A 19,230-nucleotide genomic window follows, 5' to 3' on the forward strand; every position below is an offset into this window, starting at 1 on the left:
TTTTTCAACTCAGATTTTTTTAAGCTAAAATAATGGCATTGAAAATAAAGTAAAAGTTGTTTGTTAATTCTACAATTTTTTGGCTTAAAATTATTTTTTAAATAAAAGTTTTGTTCTTAATGTTTAAAAAAAAATAAGATAAAAGAATAGACTCTCAATCTAAAATAGAGAAAATTTTAGAATTCAGATAATGTTTATCAATAAATTTACGTTTATCTTTTTATAATGAGTTTTATTTTTATTAAAAATTATAAAAACATAGTGAGATGTTTAGAAATTTAGAAATAAAGTAAAACTAAATAAAACCAAAGTAGCATGCAAATAAATGATTATATATAAGATTAATATTTTTTGAATATCACTTATATTAAAATGAAAATCAATTTTTTTGAAATAAACTATTGAATATTAATACTTTTACAACATGAAATGTTTCAATTGTTGATAACCTCAATAAATTGGCCATAAATTGGTGTTGTGAAGTTTACGATAGACGTTAACTCATCCTAAAAAAAATGACAGACGTTGACTCTTTTTTTATTGTCACGAGCTTGTTTTAATTAAAATAAAAAAATATACTGAATGTTTGATTTAATTATAATAAAATTTATTATATCTTCTAAAAATAAAATAAAAAAATATTATGTAAATTAATTATAATAAATTTTACCATATCTTCTAAGATAAAAAATAAAACAATATAAATAAAAACTGAAACATTAGCTGCTTGGGGGATCAAAGAGAATTACAGCAGAAAAAGCTCTCCAAGCTCTTTTTAGTCACATTCTCTTGTTCAATGAGATCAAAGAGATGACAACAACAACAAGAAAAAAATGACAGATTTTACAGAATTGACCAATTTGACTGATGAAAATATAAATAAATGCTAAAAACGAAACTAAAAATAATTAGAAAACTAAAGTAAAATCAAAAAATAAGTTAAAGAATTAAATAGTTAAATATTAACAGCTTTGTTTCCTCAAAATTAAGCATGTCAATCGTTAAAAGTAAGTGAATCTATAAAATCAACACACAAATTAGAGACATGTGGAGTGTTTAGTAAATGTATCAACAAAATATAATATTGACAGCTTCCAGTTTTTGCAAAAAGCAGCAAACCTCATAAAATTTATCTACTATATATCCTAATCAAGAGAAAGCTTCAAGTTTTTTGGGTGACAACGAGTTTCAATATTTTAGAAAAGACTAATAGATGTAAGTCTAGTATCTGTTATTTTAAGTCTAACAGGAACTGTTGGGGACAACGCTCATCGACTCATGAGTCTCGGTGCACCGAACCCTTCTGGTTGATTAGCTATTGTTTTGGTCAGGCTCGGCGTGAGAAGGCGCCACATGATCCTCTGAACCACCTTGTGACTTTCTATCTGATGCAGGTGGGCTTCTCAGCAAATGATCAGCTGATCCATTCATATAAAGAAATTCAATTTGCATTTTGCAATCATCTACATAATAGGTAAAAGCTATTGCAGAACACATAAACATGATGTTTCACCTGATTCAGTTATCTTTCCTACTATACTCCTGACTGACTGGATCTCTTTTTGATATGAATTGACGAGTTTGATCTGCATGTGTTTAGACGAATTCAACTGTTAAATACAGTTTGTTCTTAAAAGCTTAAAAACAAACGCCGCATTTGAAAAAGGAGTCTGAGAAATATTCCTTCTGCCAGCTATTGGCAGATTAATACCAATCAATATGATACTCAATATAAACAAGCTACACTGCATTTTTTCATCATTGATGAAAACACAAGATTCTTCTTGCTAGAGTTAAAAAAATGGATAGGACAAACCACTTCACAATATGCAAGGCCTAAAACGCGATCAACATTCTCTTGATGCTTCAACAAGAAGGGACGTAGGTGGTTCGTGTATAACTGTTTTGCTCCCTGCTTGAATGCAAGAAGTTCATTAGCAAAATAACATAACCGAGTTGAGGCATTAAAGAGGCAAATTTTTAAAAATATAACGTGTTAAATCTAGAGAACAATATAGTGCTGTAAATGACCGCGAAATAAATTGCCCTTTTGGGTTTGGGCCTAACTAAACGCCAAAAAACTAGCTTGCCGGGTGAGAGTTGCCCCCACTTATAACCATTGTTCAGGTCATATCATAATTCAATGTGGGAACAAATATCCCTCACACCAAGGACTGGATATCTGGAGCGTGATGTTTGCACGATTGGACATTTGCCGGAGATCCAAAGGATCTAGGATAGGCTGTAGTACCATCTTAGAATGAGTCTGCGACTAACTTATGGCCACAAGCTAGTTCATGAATGAGGGATTCCCCCCACATGTAACTATTGTCCAAGTCATATCACTATCCAATATGGAACTCTCAACATATACAAAATAGGATTAGGGTAAGAATATGAGAAAAAGATAAAAATAAAAATAAAAATAAAGGGGGGGTTGAAATTCCTCAGAATTACAAATTACAGATATATATCCAAATGTGGGATTGGGAATCAACTTATAACTAACTTTGTCAAACACGAGAGTTTGTGTAGACTCCGAAGAGTTTACTAAATATAAAATTAATGTTTAAACTTAATATAAAAGTAATGTTTAAAGTATCTATTTGTACTATTTAACGCAATTTACCTTTTGCATAGAAAGAAAAGACAAGTGTCAACCACAAGAAAATGATGAAAATTTCAACTTTTGCAAAGAAATTAATACTCTAATTAAACACATGGTGAATAACATATTTTGAACTAAGAAATATGATAATCGAATCACAGTAAAAGAAAAAGGAACTAATGGACAAAAAAAGGTAAGAGAGTCAGTAAATGACTAAGGACCAAAGGAAAAAGAAAGAAAAAAAAACAAAAGGACAAAGATAGAATGCAATAAAAATCTATTTCAGTAACAGATGGCTGAAAACATCATAAAGAATCAACCTGAGTTTTTAAGAAACTCACATTGGTAGGTGGAAGTTGAAGCCAAACAAGAAATGCAAACTTCAAGTGATAGTACATGGGAACCCTGAAAAAAATGAAAAATAACGACAACTAATTTAGTTATTGCAGGTCACAAAGCTGTTAATCCAAATGAAAAAATACTGCCATCCATAAGAATTAATAATAAATAAAAGAGAGAGAGATAGAATCTTTTGATCAAGAAAAGAGTGCGTCATATATTAAGCAAAAAAAGGTTGAACTTCGAAATATAAAGAGGAACATCCCCATACAACCAACTTAATGGATTAGAATGGATCAAACTATACCAGGAAATAAGCTTGTCCGTGAATACTTCTACAAGACTGAATGAGCCGTAGGCTGTAAATGTCAAAAGAAGAGAAAAATAAATCATGGTAAATATAATATTCAATTATCATATTAGGAGGTGTGAGCTTGTTAGAACTTAGAACTTCAGTAACTTGACACCAGATATCAGAATAGATTGTGGTGCTAGTGGCAGAAAATAAATCAATGGGTTTCTTGGACCCAATTTGGTTCCTTCTAATTTTGAAAATGACAACCATCGGCAAAACAAGAGACACAATTAACATTTCCTGTCATTAGCAACAATATAGCAAAACCAGGTAGGTTTTAAGAAGAAAAAAACAGAGAGCCTGGCACAACATAGCCATGTTGGATAGCCACATCACTGATCGAACTATCCAGTCATTAGAAAAGTTTCGTTTTTTTTCATCTACTTCATCTTCGAATATAAGCAACAACAAAATCATGTTTTGTGGTTTAAAATATAAGAAAAAACTTAACTAATTCTATCATATTCAATGGTATTATTCATGAAATACACTTTAATTAAGTTGGATTTAATCAGAGTCGTCTTAAAGATTTTGGAAACCGTGTTCTAATCTTCAAAATTGAGTCCCTAATAAAAAAAGTGCAATTCTAATAATTAAAAAAATTGGTAAAATAAATTTTAGTCCATAAACACGTACCAATCTACATGATGCACTCTACACATACCAATCTACAAGAAAAAATGTACAGATACTATGTCACCTTCTCATATTCGATGATGATAACACAACAACCACAATTCTACTCATAAAAACAAAAACAATTCTACTCATAAAATATACCGACTATATAACCCAAAATTTAGATAATATTTCAAAAGGAATTTCATTATTGAAGTAATTCTTTTAAAAACTTGGTTTTTTTCTTCAGTTTTCCTTCTCTTTCTTAATTAGTTTTCGAGACATTTTATTATTTGACATTTTCTTATTAGTGCCATTGTAAAATGAGTTTTTAAAATCTAAAAATCTAACATGAGTTAAACTAATAAGTTCATAATATCATTGAATAAATAAATCAACCATTTCAAACAAATAACAGAACACCCTAACATCAAGATTTCTATAATAAAAAAGAAAGATTGAGGCGCTCCCTAATTGGGACCGTGTGGTTGCACATGGATTGTATTCTCGTAAACAAGATTACATGAGGGGCAATTTAGATAATGCAATTACTTATTTTGTTACTTTAAGAAAATCAAATGAGATCAACTATAATAATGTACCCTAGTTTTTTCTTGCTTATATATGAAATCGAAGGAGAAAATCTAAGTGATTATTTAGGGGCTAATAAAAAGAGATAAACATATATCAAGAAAACGGTAAATAAATTGATACCTGCCCAGTAGATAAGACACCTTTGTTGAGCATCTTGATTTTTACTTTCAATTGCCTTGAATGTAGAGTACACAGGCAAACCAATCCCCACAGAACAGCTTTAAAAAAATACAATTTTAACCATATGACAAGAACCCACATTAATTAAAAATTAGAAATGGTAGTAATAGTGAAATGAAAAATAGGTTACCATGCGGTTCGAATTACAACGTGGGAACCAAGAGGAGAAAGGAGTAAACGGAGTCCAACCTGCAATGCAACAGATAGTTCAGAAATCAAATAGGTATGGTTTAGGGCAAGAAGCTATGGCAATTGGGGAATTTTGTGAGGACCTAGAAATAATGAACATGATGATGATTGTAATAATATAAATACAAATTAAGATGAATGATAAGGCTGTGAATATGAATACCTCGCTTGCTATGTTTGATCCGAGGAGAGCCATTCTTCTAAGTCGCACCGCAAACCACCATTGTCTTTCTTCCCAACATTTATTCTCTATTTATATTATACAATACTACGATGCAAATTTAAGATTTAAATCATGTCAGATTTTACCAATCATTTTTTCTAATAAGTTCATATCGGTATTTTTATAGTTTTTACTAAAGGACAGTAATAACAATTAAGAGTTTTTGTACGATTATTTATTTAATTTTGATTTAAATAATTAAATAAATTCGATTTAAAAGATAAAATTTTAAAAATTTGTTATGTTAAATTTAAAATATAACCAAATGTATTCATAGATAATCAAATTTTTAATTATTATTATGAATTTAAAACAAAACAATAAATATATTATTGATTTAATTGTAGTTATAGTTTTATATGATATATGATATAGAATAACTAACACTCATGAAATTGCAATAAAATTCTCTAAAAATTTTAGTTTTAATTTCTGAAATAATTTATTTTTATAATTTAATTAATTACATATAAATAAATAATATATTTAGATAGTTCTATCATATATATACTACGCCATTTAAAATATATTACATCGTCATTTTTTTTTTTCAAAAATATGAGAAAGATCAAAACTGTTAAATCTAAAAATAGAGGGATTAATTCTGTAAATTAATGAAATTAGGAGATCAAAACCGTAACTAAATTTATATTATTTTTGTTAAATACCAAAATAATAATAATATAATTTTATTGTTATGCACTACCAGTTTATCGATTGTAAAAAATTTAACAGTATTATTATATCGCAATCATTCATATACATAATTTTAAAGATATTTATGATAAAAGTCTATTATTTTTAATAATCTAATTATTATCATTAACATGTAAAGATTATATGCACTGACGATATATAAAAATTAAATTCATAATAATAATAAATAGTAGTTTACCTCAGAAAAATATTAGCTATTCAATCCAATTAAATCAAATATATATTATATTTTAAATTTTGTTTTATGATTAAACATCAAATTTAATATCCATAAAATTTAATTTAATTGACAAATATCAATATCTTTAAATGTAATACTATATCTAAAATTTAAACTCAAAATCTTATAATTGTATATGAGTTTTTTTATTATTTTATTTATGAAAAAAAAAATTCAAATTTAATATTTTGAGAGTTTAAAACACTCACACGTTAATATGTGTTAGACTTTTTTTAATTGAAACTTCCGTAATACAAAACCAATCTATTAATAATTTAATATGCAACGTTTTCTGAATGATTTAATTGTTCAATTTGTCTCAATGTTAAGTTTTAAATTTTATAAATATTTAAATCAATTTTAAATTTTAAAATTTATAAAATTAAAGTATACTCTTTTTTTGGAAGCAATCAGAGCTACTCTCATAGATGTTCATTGACACTGTATCTCTTTGTGGTGGAAAATTTTAAAAATATTATTTTAATATTATTTTTTTTAACGATGATTTTAATAGATTTTATGAGGAAAAAATGTAAGAGTAATTATATATACAAAATGAGTGATAGTGATATAAGAGAAATTTATAACTCTCTTTTTTTTGTCTAGAATTATCCTTTTAATTTGTTTTAATTTTTTTATTTGATTATAGTGTTTGTTCAATTTATACAATAAAATAAATTTTAACTTATTTATTATAAATTTTAATCAATAATTTCAACGTTGTCAACATTATTAATATAAAATTATAAATATGTTAATTTTATTATATTTATAATCATATTATTATTTTATATTATGTTGTTGTTTTATAAAATTAACCTAAATGTTATATATATGAATTTCAACCAAGAGATATAGAAGAGAAAGAAGGAAAAAAAAATCACCCTACCTTCCATGAAAATAAAAAGGTATGAGATCTTTGTCTCTTCTTAGCTGGTATCCTCTTCTTAGCTGGTATCCTCTAATGATTTTTACTGATTGACGTGACATCATAACTGACATAGTTAACAAATAATCATAAAGAATTAAACGTCTTGACCTGTTAGAATGGAAAAATAATCATAACTGACTAAGTAACTGAAAGGATTATGGTTGTTTGTCACTGTTTTTTTATTTAATTAAATGTTAAAATAATCACATTATGTATCAAGAAAATGTGAATTTGAAAAAAAATTGTAAAAGAATTTTCAAATAAGATATTATTTTAAGTATTTTTTCAATAGAAAATATTTTTCATAGATTATTTGTTTATTTATTTTCAAGAAAAAGTAAATCTTATTATTGTAAATAAATACAAAATAACTTGCTTATTATTTTAAAATAATTAATTATGATTTATGAAATTAAACTATCATACACGTGATAAATTATCATTAATAAAAAATTTAAAACTACTTTCATACACATTATAAGTTTATCATTAATAAAATTAAACATTTAATAAATTGTCTTTATAATTTTGTTTAAATTTTATTTGCTTCACTTTAGTTTAAAAATTTAACAGATAATAAAGAAAACTACAATCATATTTTACAAATTTTTATCTCTTATTACTTCTAATTTGCCAATTACAACTTTTATAAGTTGATTTATTGTTTTTTTTGATATCACCTTTAAAAAAATTTGTCTTATACAAATCAATTTCACAGCCACAAAATTGTATGTGTATATACATGTATTTTGGTATTTTCAAAATAAAAGGTAAAATTCACAAACATGATCAAATATTACACTCTCTCCACTTCGTTGTAACCGGAGAGAGTGTACAAGGATGCTTGCTGTTGAAATCCAATTTACAAATACTCATAGTGATGTCACTCATTCGTTATCATCTGTTTGGAATTTAGTAGCACACACACATGCACCTACCAAACTGCCACCTGTTCAAACAATTAACGTGTCTGAAAACAAGACATGCAGCTCTAAAAAATGCTCTCTATATAGTGACACCTTTGTTACGTGCAAAATCACTTCTATCCAACTTCTGCTTTGTCACTCTTTTGATAATGGAGCCTCGAAAATCTTTCTTAGCTTCCCAATTTTCCTCCTTGTTGATTTTCTTCCTTGTTATTACCATTTCCTTGTGTGAAGGAAAGGAATCAAGTGAGGAACACAGTGTGAAGCCTCATAAGGGACCTGTGGTAGAGAGGGATGAAAGGAGGACATTATTTGACACTGAATATGGAGAGATCTCTGCCATTGATGTCAAAGATGGAAACAAAACACTACCATACCATCTTCAATTCTTTACATTGGAACCCAACTCTGTCTTTCTTCCTGTGCTTCTCCATGCAGCTATGGTCTTTTATGTTCATACAGGTAGGTACCCTTTCAATTTATATATATTATCTTAAAAACAAATTATATTCAACTTAGAGGGGTTTCAGGGAGTGGAAAGCTGAGTTGGGCAAATGAAGATGAAACTGGCACGACGGAAATATGTGAAGGAGATGTAGGCAGCCTCAGAGAAGGATCTGTTTTCTATATACACAGCAACTTGGAAGCACAAAGGAAGAAACTAAGGATTTATGCAATGTTCACCAATACAGATGATAGCACTTTTGTAAGCCCTATGCACTTGTATTCTTTTTCAAAGCCTTGTTTGTTTGTAATTGTTCATGTTAACAAAAATTGCAGGATCCATCAATTGGTGCTTACTCAAGGATCAATGAACTAGTCAAAGGCTTTGATAAGAAAATCATCCAAGCAGCTTTTAAGGTACATAGACTCACAATGTGCAACACTAAATATGTTGTGTTCATAATAGTAAATAGCAAAATTACACATTTTATTTTTTTAGCAATTATAAAGAGTCCTTTGTTACAAATATAAATAGTGTGCACAAAATTCTGAATTTATATTCTGATTTTTGGAAGGTTCCGGAAGATTTGGTTGAGGCAATCACAAACAAGAAAGAGACACCAGCTATAGTGCATGCTCCTTCAAAGAGGAAGCATAACAGTGTTTTGGAATTGGAGCCTTCGTTTCTTAAATACTTCATAGGCATTGAATCCAACTCCAAGAAGCTCCAAACATACAATATCTTTGATAATGACCCTGACTTCAAAAACAGTCATGGTTGGACCTTAACAGTTACCAAAAAGCAACTTAAACCATTAAAGCAACACAACATTGGATTTCTCATGGTGAATTTGACCATGGTCAGTGATTATATTATATATAACTTCATAATTAGTTAATATTATAACTTACATGATTGTTTTGTACATGTTTAGAAAGTTATATATTGAATTTGTTTTGTGAAAGGAATCAATGTTGGGGCCTCATTGGAATCCATTGGCAACAGAGATAGCGGTGGTGTTGGAAGGGGAAGGCATGGTTAGAGTAGTATGTGGAAGCAACAATGTTGATGAATGCCAAAACAAGAGGTTTAGAGTTAAGCAAGGAGATGTTTTTCTGGTTCCTAGGTTTCATCCAATGGCTCACATGTCATTTGATAAAGAGCCACTTGTTTTTATGGGGTTCAGCACTGCTGCAAAGAAAAATCATCCTCAGTTTTTGGCAGGTAAAGGATCGGTGCTTCAGATTCTAGACAAACAGATAGTGGCTACCTCTTTATGTGTAAGCAAAAGAACTATTGACCAGCTTTTGGATTCTCCGGATGATTCGATCATTTTCGGGTGTAATTCTTGCGCTGAGGAAGAGGAGAAGTTAATGGAGGAAGAAAAAGAGAAGGAAAAGGAGGAGGAAGAGAAGAGGAAAAGAGAGGAAGAGGAAGAAGAGGAGAAAGGGAGAGAAAAAGAGGAAGCTAAAAAAAGAGAGGAAGAAGAAAAAGAGAGAGAACGAAGAAGAAAAGAAGAAGAGGAGGAGGAAGTTAGAAGAAGAGAGGAAGAAAGGAAAAGAGAAGAAGAAGAAGCTAAAAGACAACAAGAAGAGAGGGAAAGGAAGCGAGAAGAGAAGGAAGCGAGGAGACGGGAAGAGGCGAGGAGGAAGCAAGAAGAAATTAGAAGACAGAAAGAAAGGGAAAGGGAAGAAAAGAAGGCAGAGAAGGGAAAAGAAAGAAGAACTGAAGAGGCAGAGAGTGAGGAAGAGGCAGCTAGAAGACAACAAGAGAAGAGGGAAAGGAAACGAGAAGAAAGGGAGCAAGAAGAAGAATCAGAGGGGGAGGGTGAAGCTAAGACCGAGGAGGAAGAAGAAGAGACCGAGAGCGAAGGAGGAAGGAGACAAAGAAGAAGAAGCAGAGAAGAAGAAACAACAGAATGGGAAGAAGAAGTAGCCAAAAGACAGCAAGAAGAAAGGGAGAGGAGAAGAGAGCATGGCAGTGATAACAAATCCATGAAAGGAAAAAGCAATGAAAGCAGCTTTGATGGAAGGAGAGTTCTGAAGATTCCGAGGAATGTGTGATTGTGTCTAAACTCTTAACTATCAAGAGGGTTCACTACTTATATGTAAATGATGTGTATTAAAATAAGAACTTTTTTATGCACATCTGTTTCCCTGTTTCTGTTTCTGTGTGTTTTAAAATTTGAAGGTCTATGTTTCATGAAGCTTGCCCGGCATTCATGTCTAGTGTTAATTAGAATAAGAGCTATTGTTAGGTACTCATGTGTATTACAATAAAAACCTTCAGTCTTCAATCTATTGTTATGTTTTGCAATATCTGTTTTCTACTAGCTTGTTACAAAGTTGAAGGTATTTCTTTCATGAAGCTTATTGGATGGTATAAATTTGTTTTTGTTACAACAATGTGCTAAAGAAATAATACGATAGATATAGATTAAGACAATGAGAGGGTGAACGTATATACTTCCTTTTTATATGTAGTTCATCATATAGTTCATCATAAAGCTAGTGTTTCTAATTTTTTTGTTTATATATTGTTGAGACACACCATACTATGCTATACCTTGGATTGTTGAGGATAAATAACTAGTTGAAAAATCAAACTTCATTAAAATAAAAAAATAAGAGTGTATAACTAACAATAAAGACCAAAAACACACATGATAATGCTGATGTGATAATCTATTTTCACATCAAACATTTAACAGAGCAAAATTAACAATAAATGTTAAAATAATGAAGGTGTTTTTTTATAAAATAATAGGTACCCTTTTAGGACTTGAAATCAAAAGTATTGTTAACAAAGATTGGCAACGGCTTTCTAACTTGCCTCCGCGGTATTCTCAAATTTCGTTTCAGACCAATATAAGTGTGAGGGGATAATAACAGACTTTACTTCTTCACGTTCAATTTCAGAATAATGTTTTACAAATGACAATAAAACTGAGTATTTATTTTGTTTCTTTGGAGGGATATTGTATAATGTAAATAAAGAAACCGTAATAACCTTTTTGTAAGGATAAAAAAATGTATTCATCAACGTAGCTTAACAACTAATGTTTGAGATAAGTACTAGAAAAAGTAAGAGTGGATTCAAATTAAAAAATGCAAGGAGTCTTAACCCCACAGCAGCCAAATATACACAAAATGAGTCAAAATGAAATTGACAAAATCGTCACTCACTGATTGAGCTGGATATGTATGACACAACAACTGTTATGTCATCAAGTTTTCCTCCATAATATCGGTATCCAGCCTCGAGAGCAGCAGCTGAAAACGGTGACGGCCGTTTCTTGTCCAGTGCTCGCTGACGAGCCAATGCCGCTATCTTCTGAGCAGTTGTCTGGGGTTCTAATCTAGCTCTAGTTGCATTTACAACCACTGCAGTGATATCATTGTTGTACAAGTTGTCAAATAATCCATCTGTTCCAGCCACAATCACATCTCCTGGTGCAACAGGTATTGTAAAAACCTGTACACATTATTGCAAAATATGTGCTTAGTTTGTTTTTAACATCTCACAAAGTCAGAAATTAATAAACTTGTTTAAAAGAAAAAAAAAACAATTAACTTCCATCCTCCATTAATTTTAATGAGTGAGCTTTACCTCGCCGGAGCTCGGTAGATCACCGCCATTACCACTCTCCAACTGATATGTGAAATTAAAATCGTGCTGTTGAACAGGGGACTTGAAAATGATGCTTCCACCTCTAATCACAATGAATCCACTGTCCCCCAAATTAATAGCATTTAGTGCCTGAACCAAGAAACCAACCACAAGGAAATCAGTGGTGTTAATATTCCTTTCATATAGCTCAAGAAGCAGCCAATCAAGATGCGGATAAAACACTAATCAAACATTATACTTAAGAGCTTATGACTCGTGAACAAGTAAGACAATATTTAAGAATAAACAACTATACACTTGTTTATGTGTATGCCCGTGTTGTAGAGGAAAGTAAACATGAAGGTTGGAGAAAAATGCAGATTATGATTCGTGATCATGATTTTCATTATACCAGACACAAGTGAAATAGTTAAAATTTCCATGTTGATGGATGTTCAGTATGCATGAAGCATACTATAAGATTAAGTCCACACCTTCATCCACAAATTGACAAAATTGTTTTGACCATCAAAGTGAAGAATAAAAAATGTAGTACCTCATCGGCAAGAGCGACAATACAGGCAGTTGATGAACCCTTGGCCTTTGTATTTGAGTGAGCCTTCTCTAATACCCTTAATGGATTAAAAGAACCTTTGGGCTCCTCTTGAACTGCTCTTACTGAATTGGATATAAGTTCCTGTGCAAACAGTCCTGCATTAACACCAACATCTGCCCAGCCACCTACACCATCTGCAACACCAATTGCTTGTTCGTCTGTGCAAATAAAATGAGCATCCTCTCCCCCTGTCGCCTCCTTATCTGGATGTGGTAGGTAACATGATCCTGATAACATCTTCAAGGGCTTGCGACCAAGAGTAGTTCTGAAAATACAAGTAGTATATTTAATTAATCTACGACAGCAGAAACTTGAGATCTCACTGAAAATCAGTGACAGTATGGAAAATATAAATCATGGTTTTAAATTATGGGTTGCAACCACAATTGCAGCTGCAGTATAAAGGTTTTGGAGACCTACAACTACAATTGCATTGCGGCCGCAATTGTGGTTGTATTTGTCTGCAATTTTCTGTAATAATAGGCATCACATTGTAACCATTAGCCTATCTTTCAAACAGTATAAACTAATGGGATAAACTTCAAATCTTCAATAGTATAGGAATTGGTATCTAAATCATCTTATCTTACCTAAGAATAGTTCAAAGCAGAAATTAAAATAGAAAGAACAATAATCACATACAGGTTAGGCCAAGTGGATGAATTTCCCGGTTGTTCATCAGGAAGGCTGCTGTCCAACGACACATCGTGTTCGGCCCTAGCTAAGCAGCAAGCAGAAGAAGATGCAGAGAAATTCTTCTGCCATGGTCCATGAACCAAACCTGAATTTTGAATACTCCAACTAGAATAAAAATTCGAACGCCCGAAATTTAGAGGACCATACAAAAGCTGATGTGGTCTTCTCAAACTCACACTACCTCTCATCAAACCTTTATGAGATCTTTCTTTAAAGTAAACACCAGCAGGTTTTGTGAAGTCTTGAACACCGCCGTAACTTGAGATCAATTCATCAACGTAAACATCCCCCAACATAGCATTGGAAGATGAAGAAGCCATTGATTTTCTACCAAACTTATTACTTAATGAAGGAAGATACAAAACGGGATTTTTCTTATTCCTATACAATGATATAGGTAATGTTTTTTGGCTTGTTATTGCTTCATGAATATGATAGTAAATTGTAGCATTAAGCTTTGAGAGATTGTTACTACTACCACATAGCATCTTAATTAAATGCAAAAAAATACCCTTAATTCAGATAATGATGTGAGAAGGCACATTCCTTTCCTGAACCAACCCTTCTTTCAAGAGGATTGAAGTGCACCCAGATTCTGAAACATTGAAATTTTAATAATTAAAGTTAGCAATATTATGAAAAGAAACACCGAGATAGAAAATGAAAATAAAAAAAATTGCATGAGAATTGAATTCAATATCATACGAATAATTTGTTTGTGGTTTTGAGAGAGTTTGCGCCTCTCCACAAAAAACCTAGAGAGTTTGGAGATAGAGTTTTTAAGTTTCAAATTTAATGCTATCTCAAATTCCTATTTGTCCGCCTTCAACTGGTTTTTATTTTTCATTTTTATTTCGATTTATCTTTTCTTTTTTCTGGATATTTTGGGTCTGTCTCTTTTTTTTATATCGCATAATTGGATTTATTGTTATAAATAATAACAATCTTCGTACACTATTTTTATGTATTTAAATTGACTTTTTCAAAAAATAAATTAGTAATATTATTATTATTATGGACTATGTTTCAGAAAAATAATAAATACAAGTATATTTAAAAGAATATTTATATTTAAAGACAACAAGTATGGTATTTGTATTTTATATGCAGATGTTTTCGATTTAAGTGTCTCTATGTTTTGATGATGAAGATTATTATTGAAAATGAGAATTATTTGAATGGTGGTTGTTAGATTGGATTTTTTTGAATTTTAAGATAAAGATCAAAAGAGAAATGAATTGTGCATAAGTAGTTCTCTATTTGTATCGATAAAATTACAATAAATTATTGTAATTTTATATAAACTAATATTCACAAAAATTATTACAATTCGTATTTTACTTAGAAGTCTATAGTTAGATTTTTTTTTTTTAAATTGTCAAAAAAATGAAATATTGCTAACATATACACATTAGCATAAATAAAATAACTCTGTCCACTTATCAGAAACTAAATTATCTAATAGGAAGAAGAAAAAAATCAATGAACCATTATATTTAAATAACATAAAAGACAAATTTAAGATAAAAGAACTGTATAAACATTTTGTCTAGATTTTTTGAAATGTTTAATTTTTTTTACTAATTAAATATTAGTTAAAAATGTTGTTTTGACAAAAAAAAAATTATGAGTTGAATTGTATAATTTATATTTATCAGTTAATTCTTTCAAACAATTTAAATTCAATTCGTTAATTTATCACTTTGCACTGCTTATTAGAAAATAAGTTTAAGGAATTCTCGTTTAACAGGGGTTTATTACGAGTTTTTTTTTTGCTTAATTGCAGTTTTGGTCTCCTCATTTTAGCTAAATCGCAAAAATAGTTACTTCATTTTGTTTCTCTCCAGTTTTGGTCCCCCAAATAGAATTTTGGTCTAAAATTTGATGAAATTTTATTTTTTAAAGTCATACTACACCATTTATGATCATATATTTCAGGTATAATTGTTGCAAATGAGATCTTGAGACATGGTATGACTTAAATAAATGCAAAAAAAATAAAATTTCATGAAGTTTTGGACCAAAATTCTGCTTGGGGGACCAAAACTGGGGAGAAACAAAATGGAGGGACTACTTTCGCGATTCAGCTAAAATAGGGGGATCAAAACTGCAATTAAGCCTTTTTTTTTTACAATAACCTATTTTCAAAAAAAAATTATCAAACTACTCCTTTTTCTTATATACCAATATATCTTTTTTTTTTCTTTTTTTTTAATAATCTATTTTCAATTTTTTTTATCATACTACTCCCTTTTCAAAAATATATATCAATATAACTTTTGTTTTTTCTCTCTTATAAGTCGTCTTTGCAAATGACGATTTCGTTAAGGAAGTCAAGGCGACTTCCTTAAGCAAATTTTTTTCAAAATAACAAAAAAATAATATTATATATATATAATTCACAAAAAAAACATAAACACAAATTTTAAATTACATAGATTGATTAGAGTTGCATGTAACATTTAGACAATGTTTTTTAGTATGACCAGTTAACCGACATATTCCGTATTTTCTTAGTACTTTTTCAAATTTTTTTAACAAATATATATAATTAATATAATTCATTCATAAAAAAACAACATCACAAATTTTATAAAAATTACGATAAAATTAATATCGAATGTGACCTCTAGTACCACATTGTTGAGGTTTTCTCACACGTACGAAAAATTTATAAAATTAAAATGGCTGAGAAAAATATTTTCAATGTTAACTCCTGAATCATTGGATGAAGAAATAATTACATAGTGTACATCGTCATTTTCTGTTCATAAAAAGGTAAATATTGTATTTATAAAATTATTAATTAATACACTAACGTTCAAATTTAATTTCGTAAATATAGTGAAAATAGAGTGAAATTTGGCAATACACCTCCTTATCATGGTCGTTAACGATATAATATATTAAAACGTTAATTTATGTCTATTGCGTGTGAGAAAACCTCGACAATATGGTATTGGAGGCAACATTCGATATTATTTTTATAGTAATTTTTGTAAAAATTTTAATGTTTTTTATGAATGAATTATATTAATTATATATATTTATTAAAAAAATTGAAAAAGTGCCAAGAAAATGCGGACCATGTGAGTTAACCGTCATACTCAAAAATATTGTTCAAATATTACAGATAACTCTAGTTAATCTATGTAATTTAAAGCTTGTGTGTTATGTATTTTTATGAATTATATTAATTATATATATAGATATATAATATTTTATTTTTGTTAATTTGAAAAAAAATGAATATTTTTTTTTATTTTTAAAATTGCTTAAAGAAGTTGCCTTTACAAATGCAGACTTCCTTAAGAAAGTCGCCATTTGCAACGGCGTCTTCTAAGAGAGAAGAAAAAAAAAGTATATTAATATATAGTTTTGAAAATGAAGTATGGAGTAGTTTGGTAATTTATTTTATAAAATGAGATATTGAAAGAAAAAAACCCGATTATTTCCGATAAACAACTACTTTTTTCGTAGGCATAGTAAATACTTACTTAGAAGATGCATAATAGAACACTTTTATTTTAAAGTTTAAATTACTTTTTTTGTAGGCATAGTAAATAGATACTTAGAAGATGCATAATAGAACACTTTTATTTTAAAGTTTAAATGGATCTCATATGAATATATTATATTTAATAATCTTATTTTCTTCGACACAACAACAAATCAAATATGATTTAAGATTATAAAATACTTTGACATCACACCTCAATCTAAAACTTAAAAACATTAGATATAGATGTCGTCACTCTTATATATATAATATTTGTCATACTCATACTCAATGTGAGATTTACTCGTTCACACTTGAACTTAATATTGTTTTCCTCAAGAGTCTTTCACATCATATATCTGTACTATATTTATTACCAACGAGACTCGTCTCTTAACTACAGGTCCAAGAAGACATTAGGTACTAGGGTCCAACATCAGGATCTACTCTCGTTCATCCACAAAATCGAACCATGACTCTGATACCACTTATCGAGGAGCGCAAAAAAAACAACAACGAATCAAATGTTTTATGATCCACAAAAAACTTTTACATCACATCTCAACCAAAAACCTCAAGACTAATATATGATTTATATTTTTTATATTTTGTCATTTATTAGCTGATGTGGAATTTACCAATCACACTTGAATTCCAACAATATTGTCACATTTCCTAATAGACACCCAAATTTATTATTCCACACTTCAGGTGCTTATTTGACGCTAAATAGAGAAAGCACCCCCAATTGTAAATGTCCTTCATTAATTAAATTATCACTTAAAGACTCTTAACCAATATTGGTATAGCGAAGGAGCGATAACGAATTTGTTTCTCACATCTTGCTTCAACTATCCGCGAAAATATGACAACTACTTTGAAGTCGTCACGTTTTAAAATTGAGTATATTCACCGTCAACGAGTCTAGTTTCCTTACATATACCAATATATGTAAAATTTTAAATAAAAAGTATAGTTATTTAATTAATATAATAAAATGAATTTTTTTTATTATTTTAAGTAATTAAAATTTATAATTAATATATAATTTTTTATTTAATTAATTTTCAAATATTCATACATATGTTTTAAAAATAAACCCACATAAATGTTTCCAATCAAAACGAGTGAGCGTCAATGTATATCGGATCAAAATTAAAAGGACTTTGACTTTTATAAAACATAATATAAGAAGTGTTAGACAACATATTCTCTAACATATTATTTATGATTAGTTGAAATTCACATAGATTCCACTAAATCATCTTAATTCCATATAAATTTTGTGGGACACCTATGTCAATTTTTAGCAACAAAAATTTATGTTATAAAGTGTATTGTTTGCATTATTCAAGAATATAAAGTTAAGGGTGAAAATTACTACTTCATCTTTTTGAGAGTGTGATTTTAACTAAAAGTTTTGTCTCAAAATAATAATCATTTACAAATTTTAATGCAACTTTAATTATTATTTTTTATTGTTATGTTCAATGATTAATAAATACACAATTTTCAAAGTACTGTTATGGTTTGCATTAATATTAATAACAATATCCACCAATAGTCAATACGCGTAGTTTGGTTTTGCGGATCAAATAAATATTTGATAAGTTTTGTGCTAACTCCGGCTAACAAGTCAATCTACACAATTTTTTTTCAAACAATATGTCTCATGAAATAGCTTATTATTCTTTGAGTCAATAATTAGGTATAAAAGCCAAAAATGACTTTGGTATTTAACTTGGAGCATCAATGTTTCACCAACGAGCTACAAATAATTATTTTTGCTTTATCTTGGATAAAATGAGAAAGAAGCTTACAGGTTGGAAGACATTATTGCCTTTCTTTTGTAGGTAGGGTAATCCTAATTCAAGCTTCGTTCTCCAATATTTTTGAATATGTTATTCAATCACACCAAATTCATATGGCTGTCTGTGGTGAATCATAAAAGATTTATAGATATTTTAATTGGAGAACTACTATTAATCAACGTAAAGTGTAGTTTGTCTTTTGGCAAAAAAATGCGTCATCCTAATATGAGGTAGAGTTTGATTTCAAAAGTTTGAGGATGCTAAATAAGGCTTACATGATGAAATTAGCTTGACATCTTATAACCTATTCAAATAAATTGTGGGTTAAGATTACGAGAGTCAAATATGTTTACGGTTCTTCCAGTATCCTTTATATGAATTTTCGTTATGTCTCCTCCTCTACTTGGAAGGCTATTGTAATTTTTTTGGAAGATATCAAAGAACAAATTATTTGGGTAATTCAAGATGATCATGGTACAATATTTTTGAAGAACCATTGGATTATAGACTTTAATAACCTTTAATCACATTTATCTGAGGTTATTCCTATCGGGGAATCTGATTTTTCAATATTTAATTATGCTTCAGAAGGTAGATGGAACTCAAACAAGATTGAGAGGTATGTGCCAAGAGAGATTTATGACACAATTATTT

The 19,230-nt window shown here is 29.4% G+C and overlaps 3 protein-coding genes across 3 annotated transcripts; 1 reads left to right on the forward strand and 2 right to left on the reverse strand.

The window, feature by feature from the left end:
* Positions 1-1,037: 1,037 nt before the first annotated feature.
* Positions 1,038-5,191, reverse strand: LOC101492726 (HVA22-like protein k). The gene is made up of 8 exons (XM_004511957.4): positions 5,047-5,191; positions 4,825-4,883; positions 4,635-4,732; positions 3,255-3,306; positions 2,950-3,013; positions 1,817-1,912; positions 1,514-1,586; positions 1,038-1,418 (listed from the first exon to the last, which is right to left on the reverse strand). The coding sequence occupies exons 1-8, from the start codon at positions 5,077-5,079 to the stop codon at positions 1,312-1,314; spliced, it is 582 nt and encodes a 193-aa protein (XP_004512014.1). The 5' UTR covers positions 5,080-5,191; the 3' UTR covers positions 1,038-1,311.
* Positions 5,192-8,000: 2,809 nt separating this feature from the next.
* On the forward strand, positions 8,001-10,547 carry LOC101506263 (vicilin-like seed storage protein At4g36700). The gene is made up of 5 exons (XM_004512165.4): positions 8,001-8,362; positions 8,431-8,606; positions 8,681-8,761; positions 8,920-9,204; positions 9,311-10,547. The coding sequence occupies exons 1-5, from the start codon at positions 8,050-8,052 to the stop codon at positions 10,406-10,408; spliced, it is 1,953 nt and encodes a 650-aa protein (XP_004512222.4). The 5' UTR covers positions 8,001-8,049; the 3' UTR covers positions 10,409-10,547.
* A 789-nt stretch (positions 10,548-11,336) lies between these two features.
* Positions 11,337-14,111, reverse strand: LOC101493059 (probable protein phosphatase 2C 80). The gene is made up of 5 exons (XM_004511958.4): positions 13,972-14,111; positions 13,213-13,861; positions 12,511-12,835; positions 11,955-12,104; positions 11,337-11,819 (listed from the first exon to the last, which is right to left on the reverse strand). Exons 2-5 carry the CDS (start codon positions 13,752-13,754, stop codon positions 11,523-11,525), a joined length of 1,314 nt encoding a protein of 437 aa, XP_004512015.1. The 5' UTR covers positions 13,755-13,861; positions 13,972-14,111; the 3' UTR covers positions 11,337-11,522.
* Between the last annotated feature and the right edge of the window lie 5,119 nt (positions 14,112-19,230).

This window comes from Cicer arietinum, chromosome 8 (genome assembly GCF_000331145.2).
Source record: "Cicer arietinum cultivar CDC Frontier isolate Library 1 chromosome 8, Cicar.CDCFrontier_v2.0, whole genome shotgun sequence".
NCBI classification, from domain to species: domain Eukaryota; kingdom Viridiplantae; phylum Streptophyta; class Magnoliopsida; order Fabales; family Fabaceae; genus Cicer; species Cicer arietinum.